This window comes from Neopsephotus bourkii, unplaced genomic scaffold (genome assembly GCF_033783945.1).
Source record: "Neopsephotus bourkii isolate Nb327-2 ecotype Australia unplaced genomic scaffold, CSIRO-AGI_Nbou_v1 NB_1394, whole genome shotgun sequence".
Classification (NCBI taxonomy): Eukaryota; Metazoa; Chordata; class Aves; order Psittaciformes; family Psittacidae; genus Neopsephotus; species Neopsephotus bourkii.
Window position 1 is genome coordinate 1,048,944 of NW_026901872.1, and position 19,199 is coordinate 1,068,142.

General features: G+C 35.9%; 1 protein-coding gene across 1 annotated transcript in view; it reads left to right on the forward strand.

The window, feature by feature from the left end:
• MYCBP2 (MYC binding protein 2) overlaps positions 1–19,199 on the forward strand; it is a 191,813-nt gene that overhangs the window by 73,287 nt on the left and 99,327 nt on the right. Inside the window, exons 18-24 of the mRNA XM_061367719.1 lie at positions 3,792–3,899; positions 8,641–8,760; positions 9,206–9,287; positions 15,334–15,451; positions 15,810–16,014; positions 16,431–16,584; positions 18,500–18,672. Coding sequence (XP_061223703.1) covers positions 3,792–3,899; positions 8,641–8,760; positions 9,206–9,287; positions 15,334–15,451; positions 15,810–16,014; positions 16,431–16,584; positions 18,500–18,672 — 960 coding nt within the window. The remainder of the gene's footprint in view (positions 1–3,791; positions 3,900–8,640; positions 8,761–9,205; positions 9,288–15,333; positions 15,452–15,809; positions 16,015–16,430; positions 16,585–18,499; positions 18,673–19,199) is intronic.

Genomic DNA, 19,199 nt, shown 5'->3' on the forward strand with positions numbered 1-19,199 from the left:
CGACATTTCCAATGAGTCCTTCTCTGTTGGTGAGCACGAGGTCAAGCATGGCACCTCTCCTTGTCAGTTCCTCTATTACTTGCAGAAGGAAGTTGTCTTCCACACAATCGAGGAACCTCCTGGATTGCTTGTGCTGTGCTGTACCGCCACTCCCAACAGATATCAGGGCGGTTGAAGTCCCCCATGAGGAGCAAGGGCCTCTGAGCGTGAGGCTGTTCCTATCTGTCTATAGAGTGCTTCATCCACAGATTCCTCTTGATCAGGTGGCCTGTAACAGATCCCAACAGTAATGTCCCCCATAGCTATTCTCCCTTTTACCCTGACTCGCAAACTCTCTGTTAACTGGTCACCTGAAATGAGTCACAGCAGATTATATCACTTGCTATGATAGAATTGTAAGCAGTAAATAATTTTTATGTTTAGAATCAGTTATTTGTGTTGCTTCACTCTGGAAAAAAATTATTTGTGACAAATTAGATTTGTTAAAATTAACAGCAGCTAAAAGTGTTTCAGTTTGGGACAATAAAATTATAATTTCAAAAACCATGGGAGTTTCTTAATATTATTTATATTTCTTTGCTGTTTTCGGTGCAACAAGTATGTGCAGTGTCTTCAGGTGTTTTGCTTCTTTTCTGCCACAGTAATAGAGCTGCTTTACTCTGCTGCTTCTAGGTTAATGGCTGTGACAAGCAGTGAGGAGGGCTCAAAATCAGTGCCACATTTTTGAGTCTGATGTATGACCTTTTGAGAAATGAAGCCAGCTATATTCATCACAACTTCTATGCTAATTCATACTAGCTCAACATAATTATTGATGTATGCTTCTCAGTTTTCCACTGCCTCTGTTCTGGTGAGAAGTGAAGGAGCTGATGTACTATATGAAGAAATGTTTATTGTTTTTCAAGCTGTTTTAGGGCTTGATATGAGTAGTGGGAGCTGAGTGTGGGAGCAATTGCACTTTATTCAGTGCTTATGAGGAACTTTTGTATGTTAGAATGTTCAGAACATTTTATAAGCCTCTTTTTTCCCTGAGTTTCCTCAGAATATTCAGAACATTCTAACATACGTTATTTTTCCTTTCTAAGAAACACCTATTTTTTTTAGTCTTCAGTCCATTAAATTATGCTTTAATGGATTACAGAAATCCCTGGACTACATGTACAATTAATGTAATAAACCTAACTTGACCATTTACTGAGTGAGCTAATCTTGAAAGCTGTTCCTGTGACTTTTTCAGACTGACATTTGAAGTAACAGAATTTAGTAGTAGTCAAAAATTTCAGCCTACCATTTAGAAGATAACTTTTTCAGAAGGCTGGATAATGTGAAAATATATTTTTAAACAAAAAATATTTAGCTAATAAGCAAAAGATACTAATAAGGAAAGAAATAGCTCTTAAGATGGTGATAAATGGTCTGGTGCTTCACTGATATTTCACTACTTCTTTTTCTTAGTGTATGATGTAAAATCCTTTTTAGGTAATCGTCATTGAGATTACAGATTTGATCTGTAATTAACCAGAAAACCAAGGTTGAGCTTTTGATACCTTTACAGAAAGGGAAAATAATTTTCCATCAGTCTTACTCGGAACAACGAAAGAACCCACAGGAGATCTGTTAATTTCAATCAGAGGTGCTGTGTTTTGAGACTATTTAATCTAAGCCTGTTTGTATTTGGGCAGGTTTTTTATTCTGTTGTGTACCCAATTCACTTAATTTAGTAATGTAGGCTGAGTACCATATAAATCTGTTTAACATCTGCCCAAGCCACTATAAGCTTGGAATCAATTTGTCAGTAACACTGTTTTCTATCCATTGCTGAACATACACCTAAATATACAGCAGAACTATGTATTAAAATCCTTTTTTTTTCCATTAAATGTTAGTATAGCTTCTTTGTATACTTTCAGTTAAATATTTATTTGGATGCTTTTAGGATCCGGAGGTTATATTTCTTTCAGAGTACTTCAAACAAACCAAAGCTAAACAAAAAACACTGCACTTTTTACTTGAAGCAGTATCAAACCTGTACGTGACTTTTTTTAAGAATGCTTTCAAGAGAAAGCTACAGGTTTTTGTCCTTAATGGGCAACAGGTATGGTTCTGTGAAATTATGTTGTTGTACTTCAGTTTTTGGTTACTGAAGGTAAAACAAAAGCAAACTGTGACCCTTTACCATCAGAAGCAGTTCATAATTAACAAGGGGACGTACTCTTGGGATTCCAGATAAATATAGTTGAACCAAAACAAAAAAAATCTATGTGTGAAATGTACATGATTAATGAGGTTTGGGGGGCATTATGTTAGCTAATACATGTGCACACAGATGGATATATATGTATATAACAGATGTATGAATCTCAAAACTGCAGGACAGCAGTGGATTTAAAAAAAAAAACCACAAAAGAAATCATGCTTAAGATAATGCTCAAATTTGTGAACTGTGTGTGAAGACAAGTTTCTTCATCAGAGGTTTTTACAACTAGGTAAATTTGGCCTAACTTCCACTTAAATTTCTTTCCATTCTGTTTGCTATTAGTGAAGGAACTGAAGGTCTGAAGCTGACAGCAGGAAACCTGAGGCAGTGGACATTTATGTAAAGTTAGCCTATGGTAATTTGTTAATAAAGTTCAGCTATGGAAATAGACTGCCGGTGGTTTGGGGGAATGGGGAGGAATACTTGTTTTCAAAGTTTTGCATAAGCTATTTCTAACATAACACAAATATTGATTTGGGGTGTTTTGGGTGATTTGGTTTCTTTTTGTTGGGTTTGTCTGCTTGTGTTTTTTTCTGGGATTTGCACAGAGGCAGGGGAGAGGTATTGGACATCCATGTAAGGTCTGGGGGCCTGTGGAATGGCAAGTGGCACTTGGCAGATTTAGCTGGTCCTGATTCATGGTTTCTATTGAATATGAGACTTCTGGAAGAAGATGATGCCTCCAGAGAAATTCTTGGTGTCATGCTTATCATTCAAAATAGATGAAAAAAGACAGGTTTAAGGAAGAAATCGCTTGTGTATGATCTACATATAATCAGCCTCAATTAAACTTCATACAGCGCTGCTTGGGTCTAGATTTTAAAAAGAAAAAGTTGTCTAGAAAAAGGTTTAAATACGTACACCATTACTTTCTTCAAATACAAATCTTCTCTTGAAGATCTTCACATAGGTGGGTAATATTTTAAAATAAATAGACTTCAAAATTTACAGGTAATAAGGAAAAAGTAATGATTTGGATAATTATGATTTGAGTAATTTTCTTCACGAAACAGGTGCCTTTGGGTAGCTGTGTTCTTTATAAGTGATAACTCTGCATTTTAATTGTAGTAATTAAAACAAATGGTTATGGTTTTTAGATTTTTCATTGATATGATGAGACTGTTCCAAATCAGTATTTTGAATGTAATGTTGTAGGATGTAAGGCATGGTAATTTTTTATTTTTTTAACTGTTAAAGGCAGTAATAGGTATTTCCTGTAAAATTTGTACAATACTTACACTGGAGTAAAAGGCAAGGTTCTGGAGTACAGTTTTTCATTGCTTGGAGTTCAGTTCCATACTTACAAGTTCAAGTAGAACTGTTACTATGGGATATTTATTGTTTCTTTGCATAGTAAATGGCTTTATTACCAAGAAATGGCAACTTTTGTTTACTTAGTGTTCCTAATTTAGGAAAACAAGGTTATTATACAGTTATTATTCATTTGTTTCATTGCTTTTTATTTGATTTTTGTTTAACACACTGTTTCCATTTTGTGAGCTTTCCTATGCATGTGCAAAATGTTTCTCCTCAGGCCCCCTTGTATTTCCTGGTCCTATTTTTATGAACCATCGAGAACAGGCTCTAGCCAGAATCAGACCCCATCCAGCACAGCTAAAGCATAAACGGGACAAGCACAAAGGTATTTGGTCTTCCTTATTGGCTAGGGTGGAAACAAGCCCATCTTCCCAGTCACTTCTGTGCGCTGAATCTGTCTTCTCAAGGAACTGCACAAAATGGGTTCTGCCTTTCCTCTTGTTAGTATCTTGTTACCTGAGGAGAAAGAAACACATTTAAATGTTGACCTTTTCGTAAAGGTGTAAATGTTTGATAGTCTGCATCATCTTTTTTTTATTTTCTTTTCTTCCCACCCACCCCCCCCCCCCAAATATGCATTGTCTCTTTGTGTGTCTTTCCTCATTTCTAATGTTGCCTCATTCCTAAGGTTCTTTAATTTCACTGTGCGAAACTTAAACAGCTTCCAGTGACTTGGACTGCTGCATTACTTTTGCATTGGTTTTTTGAACCTTTGTGTTGTGTATCTGGGGTGATTGCTTTAATGTATCAATTCCAGACTTGTTAATTCTAGCACACAGTTTTTCACTGGCGTTATCTTTTAACCAGCCTCTTTTAGAAATTAAATATTTAAAAATATGTAAATAGCAACTTTTTTTTTTTTCACAAGCTTTGAATGGGCAAAATACAAATCAAAGTACAGATTTTATGTTACAATATTCTTGATTTAAATGTTCTTTTGCAAAACGTATGTAAGGATATTTCTGATGGTTTTGTATGTCTGGAAAGCCACTTCATTGTACCTTAGATTTCTAAAAGTGTAATTCGTTCAGATGTGATTCCTCCTCACCCCCAACTTAGGAAGACAGTACGTTAAAAAAAAAGATCAGCAGGGTTTATTAAAGTTGAGCTGTATCAAATCTGTCTGTAGTTTGTGTGTATCTCTATTTAGCCATGTCTGTATATATGTATATGTAAGGGATAAATATGTAAAATACTGATTATAGACCTGATCACAGTAAGCAGAAAGCTCCTAAAATGGTGAGGGCCTTGAAGTTTCAACTGTTTTCTGAAGAACAGCTAAGTATGAAAAGAATTCTTGGAATGCCATTTCAGTTGAAATAGCGGAAGTTAGTGGTAGTATTTGGCATGTATGCAAACAAACTGTGTGACAGCTTGAAGCTTTTTGGGATCTGTTTTCAGTGTGTGGGTGATAGGTTCTACCTAGTTATGAACATACTGGATCATGAAATCATCTTAACTTTACAGAAATTAAAGCAGAATCTAGTCCTTTCTATTTGCATAACATATGTTCAATCTGTTTGGAAAACTTATCATCTGAGGTTTAAATCTTGATGGATTAAATAGAATATCCTATTACAGTCTCCCTGGGACAGATTGAATGCTGAAAGACAGAACATACAGAACCTAAATGCTCTCATTTGAGTGACAGTTTGCTGATGACCAGTATTCTTGAGCTGGATACTACTGCTGGTTTTACTGCTTCCAAGCCCTTGAGCTTACAGGCAAATGCATAAAGCAGTATACTCATTCTGTGTATATCTGTATTTTTTTGGTATGTGTTAGTATTTTTTCAGCTTTCAGCTCAACTCTCCTTACGAGAGGTATATTTCTTAGTGTCAGTCTGAGGTTTACGTTGTTTCTTGGAGTTACAAGAACAATGTGAAGATCTGTATTGTGCTGAAAAATTTTGTCAGATATGCTCTGAAGAACTGAGCATTTATTTTTCGTTGAGGAAAGTGATATGAAAAGAAATGTTTATTTTAGTTCTTTGTGTCTCATGCTAAACACATAAGGAAGATTGTAACATCCTTACAAGTAAACTTTGACATCCTTCTCTGCCTCAGAAGACTCCTTCTCAAAAGACAGCCGTAAATTACACTAGAAACTAGAAATTCCCCTTAACTTCTGGAAGAGCTTCCAGGGGAAAAAGGGAAACTGGTGAAGTGGAATGTTACCAAAATAATGGGAAAGGTGGGAATTGTGAAAAAGACAAGTATACCTCATCTTAAAAGGCATGCCTTTTGCTATACACAGAATGCAAAAGCAGTTATCAAGCAATCTGAAACAGGGATGTTGACTACAGTAAAAGCACACTATGATGTTGAAATCAGCATGTTCTTTTGTTTTACTTTTGAATATGATGCTTTCTATACTGGCATTCTTACTTCAGATGTTTCTGCTAAAGTAGTCTTGTAACTCTTCACACCAACCAGACCTTCAAGATCTTTGGGCAGAGAAAATTTATTTTGACTGGTAGTATTGATGAGGCCAGTACCAAACTTGGTGGTACCTATTCCTGCTTCTCTAAAGCTGCAGAACTTCTCTGTAATGATATTTAAACTTGAATGTGAACAGCTCCTTCAGAGCTAACAATTGTGGCCTAATTAAGAGTGTATTTTATATGTATTTTTACATACTATCAAATTTACATGATTTTCATTTGTGGAATTCTTCTGTTGAATTGCTCGGTTGAAAACTCCTTCAACTTCATCAAAATACCCATTTTATGGAAAGCTTGTTATTGTCATCTTCTCGTTTCACACTTACAGGGCCTGTGTATCAAAATCCTTGTTATTATAAAAAATACTTATTAAGCATAATCATAAGCTTTCTGATCTATGTCTGTGCCTTCATTGTAGGTATAGATAGAAAGGAGTAGATACCACCTTCTTGGTATTCATGGAGTGCTTTGAGTACTAAGAAGAAAATGACCTTGTGCTTCCTCCTCAGTCTTCAATGAGCTAGTGAATTCCCAGTATACATCTCCAATCCCCATGGACTTCATCACTGGCAATCTGAGTAAAAAAAGATTAATGGAAGTCTATAATTTTCTCAGCTGTAGAAATGAACTGAATAGCAAGTAAAACCCAAAGTAAGCTCCTTGAATCTGTTAAGATTCTGCAAGCAAATACCACTTTTTTCCCTGTATTTGGGAAAACAGTGTTCTAAATAATATGAAACCCAGAACCCTCAAAAGGTTAAAGGCTACATGAAACTGAACCTGCACTGATGGAACAAGCCAGAAGTGAACCATTTTTTCAAATGTTAATACAAACTTATTACATGTTCAGTAAAATTTACTTGGAATTTACTTTTTAACTGTAAAATACTCCATCTGAAGTGTAGTTTGAAGCACTCATTGGAGAAAGACAGCTGACAATGAAAACTTGTGCCTAAGACTTAATAGAAATAAATGATACTGGAGTATGTCAGTATGTTCCATATTGGCATTTCCATAGTCCAGTAGTCCTGTTCTAAATGCAAAGTGTTCAAAAAAAAGTTAAAAATGCAACTAAAGGCGTATTGCTTAAGGCTTTTGCTCTTTGCTTGAGAAGATTGAAGTTGCACAAAAATGTTTCAGAGCCGCTGTTTTTTTGCTAGGTTTATATACACTGCCATTAATAAGGAGACATGTTAGGTACTTTTTTTGAATTTGAGACTTGAAGAATGTGAGAGTATGTCAGACCTCACAAGCATACATAATCAGCGTACTAACATCACAGCTGTTAACTAGTAACTTGGCTGATATGCCTTACTTAGGTAATTGCTGCTGAACTAAACAGAGATTTGTTGGCAAATTATGTGGTCTAAAGAGACAGTTATTGTAAGAATTATTTTTTTTGTGTGTGTATGATCATATTGCATTAAAAGTTTTCATCTTTGGAGAGAATTGGTATTTAATACCTTCAGAAGAACTTTCTCTCTTCTTCAGAGATGGTCAGTTAGAAGTGGAATACCATCACCCCCTCACTGCAACTCGGGAACACTAAGAAAATGTTTCCCTTTTGTTGTTGTTGCGGGGGGGGGGTTCCTTTCCCCACCCCCCCAGCAGAACTCTGATTTATAGTTTATGACTTTCCTTGCTGTTGAGACTGAACAAGCTCTTTCTTTGTTCCTTGAAAGCAGTTTTGGGTTTTTTTTCTCTCATTTCTCTAGGCTAGAGATGATGTGATTAAAGTCATACATGATATTTTTTTCATTGTAAAAATGCACTTTCTTTAGTGCTTTCCTTGCCCGCTCTCTACACAGGTATAAGTGTTTTAATGGTGATGAGCATGTTGTCTGTTTCTCTGTCATGTTGGTTTCCAGCTACTATTGGGAAACCACCTTCTTTTGTGACACTGTGACCATGCAGTTTAATTACAGTGTAATTGTTAGATGACTTAAATATTCTGATTTCTGGAGAAGATAGTGGTTTTAAGTAAGTTTATAAATTATACAATTCCTTGTCACTTTGGTGCTTAAATCTGATGTAAGAGCAGTTTGACTGTAAGAACTAATAATGCACTTCATATTAAAAGAATTCACAGAGGTGATGTCTAAAAGTGCATCTTTGATAGGAAACAGGCATGCTAGTAGTAAGCATGTTGACATTGTTAGAAATGAGCTGTGTTGTTAGTTACAAAAAACAAGGGCTATATGGCCAAGTTAGAGTCAAGTGAAATGCTTAACAAGAATTAAAAAAAACCAAACAACAAGCTGTGTTTATTGAGTTTAACTACAGGGCTTTCTGTCTACTTATCAAAGTGGTAGTCATTAAGCAAAACTTCTGAAGTTGTTTGAATTTCCGGTTTTGCTGGTCATTTTTGCCCACTCTTCAGAAGTTTCTGCTTTAGAGGTGATACTTTCCAATGTGTGACTTTGTAGTAGGTTGTTTAGAAGTAGGGGTTCTGTCGTCTTTTGCATCTAATTTGATACCACGTTTTGAGCTGTCTCTTTTACTCCTCTGCAAGCTCTTTCTCATGCCTTCCAAACAGCAGGGTGGGGAGTTACATTGTTCTATTTATTCTTCTAATATAACTCTTTTAGTTATAACAGAGGATATAACTAAGTTTTGTTTATAGACGGAAGTGGAGAGAGAGGTGAGAAGGATACCAGCAAAATCACAACGTATCCACCAGGGGCTGTCCGCTTTGACTGTGAACTGCGAGCTGTGCAAGTCAGTTGTGGATTTCATCATTCAGGTAAAAAAAAAAAAAAAAAAAAGTTAATTATAGAATAGGTTATTTTTTTTCCAAGTTTTCACATGTGTCTTCCCATGCGTTTTCACTGCTTTGTGTTAAATTTTCAATAAGGAAGTACGCAGGAATGATAAAGTTTGGAAAGGTTGCAGTATCATTTTATAGTCTGCTACACTGTCCTTCAACATTGAAGGGGACTATGAGTATCATATATTGAGTTACATCAGAGCTTTTAAGCAATTTTTAAATCATTTGGAAACATCTGCATGACACAGAGTTCTAGCCCTTCATTGAGGTGCCAGCTGTGAAGGATTGTGGAATCTGGTAGAGATCTCTTAGTGTTTCAGTAGGGAACATCAACTGTGCTGCTCAGAAAGGCTAACCAGCACTGGTGCAATACCATATTAACAAGTGCATGTCAAAAATATTCTTCTTGTTTGTTTTTCAGTGGTTTTGATGGAGAATGGTGATGTTTACACATTTGGATATGGGCAGCATGGGCAACTTGGACATGGTGATGTTAATTCCAGGTGAGCTGGTAGTTAAAGGATGTGATTGTGTATTGATGTACTGCTGCATAAAAAGTGGCTGAATTTCTGGTTTTGTGTAGTGGCAAACATGAAAACTCAAATGTATTGCAAATGAAATTGATAAGCTCTTGTTCTGCACTTAATTTTCCATACCCCTCTAGATATAGATACAGTAACAATACTGTTGTAGTGTATAATTTAATACATAAAGGCTTTTGCATAAAGTTAGTATCAGAGCTTTGATAACTGAGTTGAGTTGAAATGCTTCTGTCTCTTTTAATTCTCCCTACATGACATTGAAATGACATTGAATGACATTGAAATCTCATTATTTCTGTAAAATACTGCACATGCAATAATTATAATAGTATGGTGTTGTAAAGCCAGATTAACCTGTTTCTGTTACACCATTGACAGTAGTTTAGTTATGATAAAATCTCATTTTTGTTTATTATTACTCTCCAAAGTAAGTTTACTAAGCTTGGGTCTCAGCTGCATTACATAGACACTTATTATGGATGTCAGTATGAGAGTGATGCGTGCTTTCTTTGCTGTCAGTGGAAATAGAGAAGTCAACAAAGTGCGAAGAGCTATTTGACTAATCACCCACTACTTAACTGTTTTGGGTATGCTGTGTAGTTCTGTAAACTTCATGGGCATGATCTCCATTGACTACAGTGACATAATTAAATATAGGCATCTTTAATGTGAAGCTCAATCTCACCCTTAGTATCTCATCCTTAGCATCTTATCTACACACTAAAGTAAAAAAATCAACATGCTGCCATAAAAGGAAATGTAATAATGTTGTTCTTGGGTACGTACATATACTGTATAACACGTAAGATGGGATTTTGAATAGTAGAAATCACAAAGGGTTCGTGTATGTCCAGTAATGCCTGGTATTCTTATGTGAAAGGCATACAGAGTGGAGCATCTGTGACCTGTCTTCAGTTCTGTCGTTTCTCTTTTAGTAGTGAGATGAAAATGACTAAACGTCTATCCTCCTAATCTCTTTGGAGACTTCCAAATAATTTCTTTTGTCAAGTTTCTGAAGAAATCTTCATCATCTTAAAATTTTCATTGGTTTCACTAAACAAAAAGGGGAGAGGGAAGGAAGGAAGTTTGCCAGAAGTATTGCTCTGCATTGACTGCTGTGCATAATGCTAGTCTCTAAACTGTTACCTGTTCAGTTTGCATTGGACTGGTGAATTCAATCTGTGTTTCTGCCCATGGTAGAGCCATATCACTTGTTTTCATTCCTGGACGTTTTTGGACACTTGTTCCAAGCTACAGTGGCTTTTAGCTGGCAATTCATGTCACTACTTAGAATAAGGCCAGTTTTGTGTTAAAAGACTGAAGAGGTACAAATAACAGTGGCATTTCCAACTTTGATGAAATCGCTTGGCTTTTCTGAAGGCATCGGAGCTATCTGCTGTATCTGTCAGAATTTCAAGTGGTAAAACCCCACATCTGTTGCTTATTTAGACAGAGACTGGATGGAAACCAAATGTAGTTCCAGGTTCGATCCTAGAAGAGACCATGAAACATCCTGTACCAAAAGATAGTGCTTGACCAGTCCTAGAAGCTGAGGAGGTACAAACGACCTGGCACTAACTGTTATACCATTCTACAGCAGACCCTAGAGAGTGTCTGAGAAAAGCCTTGAAGAAATTTGGAGTATGTCCTGTGCATGAGAACTGGCTGTAGTACTATATTGCTGTTTAGCGTACTCATTCAAATTATGATTTCCTCATTGATGTACTTCTTTTTCCAGCTTTAAGTAGAGATCTCTCCTCTATCCTCACAGTAAGGGATTCAGAGAAGGAAACAGGGAATCCTTATGCAGAGTTGCACCTCAGTTGGGACGCAGTGGTGCTCAGATGGCCAGCTCCAGCCAGGTCAGTGGTATGTCAGTCATGCAGTGTGTCACATTGCTTGTATTGACTTCAGGAAGACATCTTCTGAGTCCAGGAATTGATGCTCTGCTGTATTTCTGAGAGAGAGGGAAAGAAAGAAAAAAAGGAACCAATGTTTAGACAGCCTGAAAAAAAGGAACCAATGTTTAGACAGCCTAGCTAGTATATCTAAATATGGGAACCCTGAAAACAAGAACTGTAAGGGAAGATACAGGAGCTCTCACTTTCATCTGAGTGAGCCATCTTCATTGCCAGATGAAGCAATTATGGAAGTTCCTGCGCAGCAATTGATGACTTACCCTTTCAGAGACTTCTGTCTTGCAGTGTAAAGATTTAATAGTGAGACCTTCTTTTTTAAAGTCTTGAAAATGATTAACTATTTTGAATTTTGTGCACCTGTCCCGGCATGGCTTTCTCCTTAATTAAGGATTTTGGACTTCTCTATTAGAGTATGGTAAACACTACAAATTCTTCCCTGTACTTCAGTAGGAGTGAGACATATTACACAGATTTACTGTGTATATCACCTCTAAATAGAAGGATTTACTACTATTTTTTATACACACAAGCAAAACATCACACGAACAGGGCAATGTGATTCTTAATAAACCATTAATAGGACTGAAATGGTGTGGAGGAAAAAGCATATGCACAAAGTGGTGTTATTTTTTTCTCCAGCAAACACTTCAGCCATTCACAGATGGACCACTTAAAAATGCAAGTGATCTGTTTTTTGGGAGTCCATCTTTTCCTTGCCAGTATGTTGGAGCCATTAAACTAGTCTGTGTGGTCTTCTTATAGTAAAATCCACAGAGGTGGATGTTGATGAGCTATTCGCTACATGAAGGTTTTGTCAGTCTGCTAATATTCTCATCAAATTAGATGCTGGTGAGTTGGAAGTGGAAGCAAGAAACGCTTTGCAAAATCTAATCTTGGTGAAAAATAGCATGTCTTGTATTCAAGTAAGCAAAGGCCTGTTTGTTGCTGTTGAAGCTGGAACTTAAAACTCCTAGGATCTTTCTCTTATTGTTCAAATACCGCCTGAATTTCTTGTGCAAACTGTTGTCTTCAGCACTACGTTAGCAAGAATATGATCTGGCAGTGAAGTTTGAGAAATGGAGCACCTGAAGTAAGACAATCCCGAAGTAATTTTGCTTCTGAAGATTCAACGATGACATGGAAGAAAACTGAGCAGACCTTCCATGGACAGTCAGCCATGTTCTGTTTGAAGATGAAGTGTAGACACTATACCCAATTAATATCTCTAGGAAAAAAACGTGTTCCATCATCTCTGTTTGATTGGGCTGTTTATAGGTACATCATCTGACTATTTAATTCTTATGTGTGTCTTACTTAGGTCTTTTCACCAGACCTCCAGTTACCTCAAATGTAAAAAAATCTCAATTTTCTTTTTAACGCCATGATGTCCAGCTCTGCCTGCTACTGGCAGAAGTCACTGCTGGTTTCCTTTTACCCACTACAAAGTAAACAGCTCATGGTGAACCTGAATTTGCAGCAGCACTAGGATCATTTGCCCCAAGTGACATCATTCTGGAGCTGGCAGCCAGCTATTGCCTGAATAAGTACTATGAAATGCAATTGTCCAAACAGTTAATGTGGGATGAGGTTTCAAAGACCACATCTGCTCCCAGGAATGCTTACCCTTCAGGACTGAAGAGAGTTTTGGTGTGGACAGCCAAAATGCATTTGGACCTTCTGCGGGATCCTGAATTAGCTGATGCATGTGTATCTGCTGGTTTTCATTTAGCAATCTTACATCTTCCCAAGACGTCTTAGGTTACTTTCTGTATAGTTGAGGTTGGTCTTTAGTGATTGACCTGTGCCATATCCAGGAGCCAAAGAATCTGTGTGTCTTTCAGCTCCATCTCAGAAGACAACTTCTTCCTTTCTCCCTTTCAAATGGAGAAACCGCAGTTATCAAAACTTTGTTCAAAGAGTCTCTCAGACTCTTAAGTCTTGTTTATGCTGAGCTCTTCTGTGTTGAGTTCTAGAGGTATAGAGAAATAGCCAATTGTATTTGCAGGTTTTGAATTCCATGTATACCAGTCAAGATGGCTTACTGTATTTTTCAGGATCCATCCTCCTTTCATGAAGTGAAAACAATTTTTCTGTAATTTCACTTTATTTGTTTTACATAGTTGAGTGTCTTAAGCTTTTTCCTTTTCAGTTCTTTAGTTGATACACTTAGCTGGTCATTCTACAAACTGGGTTAGCTTAAGAAAAGAGCTGTTTAAGAGGATGACGTACAACATTGCTTTACAGTAGTTGCTTGTCCATTTTTGTTTTGCTGCTGCCAAGGGAATTTCATGCACAGCTTTTCCTTTTTTTTTCTTTTTTTTTTTTTTTTGAGGAATTTTGAGGGGGAGGAAGAAAAAACTGTAATAAAAGTATTTTCCTTTAACGGGAATGCATTTGGATTAGTTCTTAACTATACTGTGTTTCTGCATCAGTGCTTTTTTGAGCTTCCTTAAAGTTTATGGGAGACAAATGTGATATTTTTTTCTGGTTTTAAGATATTTCATCGTTGGTGCTGCTGAACTTGCTCTGTGTGTCTGTGTATAATCTTACTGATGTTCAAACCCATGTGCCTGTAGTCCATAAAAGGCTAATATATATATGAATGTCATGTTGTGCATCCTCTACCAGATTTTGTGCAGCTCTTCACTCTCTCCGTCTCCACTAGAACTGCCCACTGGAAGCTACATTCACCACAAAGGAATAATTTGTTTCTGTATACCTGTGTTCCTCCTCCTTCAAGCCATCAACCTGTCTTCATGCTACATTCCTCTGTTCCACATCTTTGGATGTTCACATATTATCTGTCCTTCCCTGCTGAACACAATGCCTCTCCTTTCTCCTACTTTCTCAGCTTACGTTCTACCTGCAATTCAGCCAAAATCAGAATATGCAGACAACCTATCTTCTTGCACATCAGCTGCTAAGCAGTCACTAGATGATTGTGGTTTGACACTTGGCTTTTTTTATTCCATCATAAGACAAACTGTTCTTATTTTAGGTTAATTTACTTTTGAAAGAGTGTGTTTCAAAGTAAGTTTAAATAGCGCTGCTGTTCTCTGGGATTAGAGTTCCCAAACACAGAGTTATTTGGGAATAACTGGTTCTTCACATTCTTTCTAAGTGCACAATAAATTTGAAGTCTAGGTAGGCATTCATTATGGGATTCAGAGTCTGGTGCAGTTCTTGTAGGCTTCTATTCACTTTGTTGGATTGAGATTATGTTTAAGTTTTAATATCTCCTTTTTTTTTTACCTTTTCTGCTATTTGTATTACAAGTCATCACTTCAGGTTTTCTTTCTTTGTTTTTTGATCATCCTGTTGAGGTTTTTTTCCATTATTTTTACTGGAATAGGAGATTTATTATACCTGTGAGACACATGGATTAGAATTTCAGATCTTTCTGGAAAACCATTTGGAGAGGTTTGTTCTTTATTGAGTCTGATTTTAATGGAGAGCAGGTTTTGAATGCATTATTCTCCATTAGAAATGGAGAATAACACACTATTCTATTGCATTATAATAATTCATTAGAAAGCTGATAAGGTGGGTAGTCCTCTCTTTTATAGTTCCCTAGAAAGTGATCTCAGGAAGGCTACATAAATAATGCTTCTGGTAATTGTATTGGTGTGCTAAATGCATAAGGCTTTTGATTCTTCATAATGCAGATAGTTTGGGGGGTTTTTTTAAGTGTTTCACCAGCATCCTCACAAAAGAATTTTTTTACTGCTGCAGTTCATTGCAGTCTATTTCATGTACATACACACACATGTATATAACTACAGTAATATTAATGGAATCCTACAACTATATATTAAATTAACTGGTTTTATTCTATGCTAATTTGAGTTTAGCTGAAGAGAGTGTACTTGGTCCACTTCCTTGTTACAAGATGGCATAAACTTAAGTATCTGGTACAGTGTTTAAAACCTCTGTTTCTTTAATATGTAAGGTGTTGATTGACTCTGATTCCATGTAGTATGTGAAATAGTGAATACATTTCACAGTGATTAAAATCCTTATAATGCTAATGTATGTGTTAAATGTTGCATAAACATATATTAATACAGAATTCATTTATTTTGATATAGAGGATGTCCCACTTTGGTGCAGGCATTACCAGGTCCTAGTACACAAGTTACTGCTGGGAGCAACCATACAGCTATTCTCCTAATGGATGGCCAGGTTTTCACATTTGGAAGTTTCTCAGTAAGGAAATAATAATAATAATACTTACTCATGGGAATATGCTAGTATTTAAAGTTGGTTTGTTGGTTTTTTTTTTTCAAAACTGTTCATACTTGTTCTTACAGAACTACTTATGACTTCTTCGTGTCTTTTGTGTCTGTCATGTTTTAGAATGTCGTCTTTAATATTTTTGTGGTCATAACTTGTTCCTTGTATTTAAATGTGTAGTGCTTCACTTAGAGTAGCCATTACTTTGTGAAGGTAATTTTGTGGAAAGATATCTCTTCCAGATTACTACTTTTGTATATTTTAACTGTCAAAATAACTTGTTAATCTTTGAGGCTTAGTGTCACATACTAATTCTGTATTCTCTCTATAGAAAGGTCAGCTTGGTAGACCAATTCTGGATATGCCTTACTGGAATGCAAAACCAGCACCTATGCCTAATATAGGCTCCAAATATGGACGCAAAGCAACATGGATTGGAGCAAGTGGAGACCAGACTTTCCTCAGGATCGATGAAGCTCTCATTAATTCTCATGTGCTTGCTACATCAGAGATATTTGCAAGCAGACATATAATAGGCAAGAACTCTTCTATAATATTTAAATGCTTATGGAAGTATTAGAGGAAAAAATAGCTTCAGTCATGTGAACAGTGGAGGAGCAGCAGGTCAAAAATGTGAATGGAGGGAAGATATTTTGACTGTCTGTAGTGCACATGGTGATCCGAGTTTCTTTAGAAATTAGTTTTATTAAAAATAAGAATGTAAAAATCTAAACTTTTCTTGCATTTAATTCTTACTGTGGTTTATTTTTTGCAGTAACAATATATATATTCTTCCCTGCTATGTTAATGCTTGTCCTGGTTTCAGCTGGGATAGAGTAAATTTTATTTCAAATAGTTGCTACTGTGTGGTGTTTTGGCTTTAGTCTGAGACTAATGCCACATAATGAGTGGAATCTTCATGTTTTTCTGCTGTTATTGCTCCCTGATCTAGGTTTGGTACCAGCTTCAATATCAGAACCTCCTCCTTTCAAATGTCTTCTGATAAATAAAGTAGATGGCAGTTGCAAAACATTTAATGATTCTGAGCAGGAAGACCTTCAAGGTTCTGGTGTGTGTCTGGATCCTGTCTATGATGTTATTTGGAGGCAAGTGTGGATTATAGCTATTAAAGTTGTAGTATAGAAATCCTATTTAAAATATTTTGGGAGGCTGGAGATTGATTATGCTCATTTCCCTAGAAAATGAAGAACAATATTTAGTCTTAAATGTTTCTTTTCTCACTTTTTTTTTTTTTCCTGATGATTTGTTCAGGTAGGCCAGAAACAAACATCTCTTGCCTGGTATTTTTTTTTCCTTTTTTTTAATATATTTGTTTTCTTTTTTTTTTTTGCATCATTTTCTTTTCCATCTCATGATGTTTGGAGAACTCCAATCTCTTCAGCTTATTTACTGTTTTCACTCTTCCCTCATTTGCTTTCATATGCTTAACACTTCACTGAATAATTTTCTTGCCATACCCAGCTTCCACAGCCTTATATCTTACCTCTTCATCCTTCTTTATTGGTTAAGACTTTATAGGAGAAGGAGTAGAGTAATTGTATTCTTTTCAGTTATTACATTTTGGGAGGTCAACATAAAAATACTTACTTAGATGGCTTAGACATTCAAATTCTGGTTGTACTTATTTCACACTCTTAGGGGTGGTTGCTTTCAGTGGAGTCTTTGAGCAGGCATAGATCAAAAATGCTTGTTCCAAAACAGAATTGTAACACCCAGTTCTTCTATAATGATTTAAAAGCTATGTTAGCCACGTATTGGTATAGAAATCTGACTTTTGACCAAGTGCAGGTGATCAGTTATGTTTAAACTGTTTGAAGACTTAGGCAAAACAAAAATAATCACAGAATAAAGCAGAGAGCCAGCTGGTTTGTATTCATCTGAAAATTATAGTGTCATGTAGGATCAGCTCCTTAATAGATCATTGTGTCTGTAGGCTACTTGCATCCTACTTTGGATGCATTCATCCAAAATTCCATTCTTATGTAATAGGAAATACTGAAACAGACAAAGGAGAGAGACATTAATGAATATGCCCTTCAATAGTGAAGTATCTGGTATATTAATTATTCCTGGACGTTTTTATTCATGCCTTTTTAAATTCTGTTTTTCTGTGCAGAGAGACAGCATTCTTGATTATGTAGATTTTAAAGATTTTCTTTATAACCTTCTCCAGGTAGTAGTGAAATTCGAGTGGTTAAATAATTTTGTAGGTCTGTATGTATAAACTTGCACATTGCTGACTTATTGAAATCCTGAATACATACGGTTTCCTATAATATTTTTCATCAAAACTGTTTCTTCGTTAGTTAGACCATCTTAACCCAATTTAGAAAAGCGTACCAAGTCAAAATTCTTTTTGTGCTTATTCAGAACATTCCCAGGGGTTTTGTTTCTTCCTTTTACACAGTGACATCAATGACATATTTTTTTCTTTTTTTATTTTCTTTTTCTCCATGTTAATCTATGTTAATCTTAATTTCTCCACGTTCATCTATAATACAGAAAGTCTTTGTAGTCCCTTGTTTATGCTGCCCTTTTCTATAATCCCTTGTAATATTATGAAGGGATGTTATCCATTTAAAAAAGACCAAACAAAATATATTGGATATCTCAAGATGTTTTTAACTTTTATTTGAAGGTAACCATTTCACTTTCAGTTGGCATCTTTTTCATTTTTGAGCACAACTCCCATTATATCTAGTACTTTGCTAGTTAATTCGTGCTTCTTAATAGATTATACCATATTAATATTAGCTTTGAAAAGTATCTAACATTTTCTGAAATTTGTAAGTTTGTAATACTGTTTGACTTGAAGTACACTAAAAGTGTTTTTGTCTTTCCGTTTCCTAGCGTATTGTGCTGGTAAAGTTTATATGTGTTTGGTGTAATGATTTGCATTTTACATTAAATTGCTTATAAAAGTTAATTGTCAGTTAGATTCTATTTTTTTTTAGTAGGTGAAAGGTTGTTTTTTTTTAACTCTGTTTTGCCTTGCTCTAGGTTTCGACCAAATGCTAGGGAACTGTGGAGTTACAATGCAGTAGTTGCGGATTCCAGACTTCCCTCAGCTCCAGACATGCAATCCCGGTGTAGTATTTTGAGTCCAGAGCTTGCCCTACCAACTGGTTCTAAAGCTCTAACCACGAGATCTCATGCAGCTTTGCACATTCTAGGTATACATTTATAGTTGATGAGTCAGAAGCTTAGATAAAATAAAGATACATCCCTTAATGTATATGTGAATCCTAATCTAACAGCTGACTCTTTTTTTTGAGTTAAAATCTTACTTTGTAATATTTCACTGTTGCTCTTTAACACTTATGATCTGGCTACTACGCATTATTTTTAATCAAGATAATTATCTTCTGCTATCTTAATGGTGCTGGAGGGGTTTAGAGTTCTGATGGAAGCTGCTATTAGAAGTCAACAAGAGACCTTCTTAGCTGTTTTGGGTTTTTTTTGACTGCAGAGTAAAGTCAATGCTGATAAATTAACCTGGAGCTTCCAAGAGACAGGAAAAAAGTGATCTTAAATAAGCTAATTTTTGAAGTAAATGTAGTACCTGAAATTAGAATTTGCTCTGGTTAATTTTGTATAATGGGGCACTAACATTAATATGATTTCCTTTAGTAGTCTAAACAGCCTAACAAAACAAAAATAATCCCATGATATTAATGTGAAAACTGGCCATATGCAACAT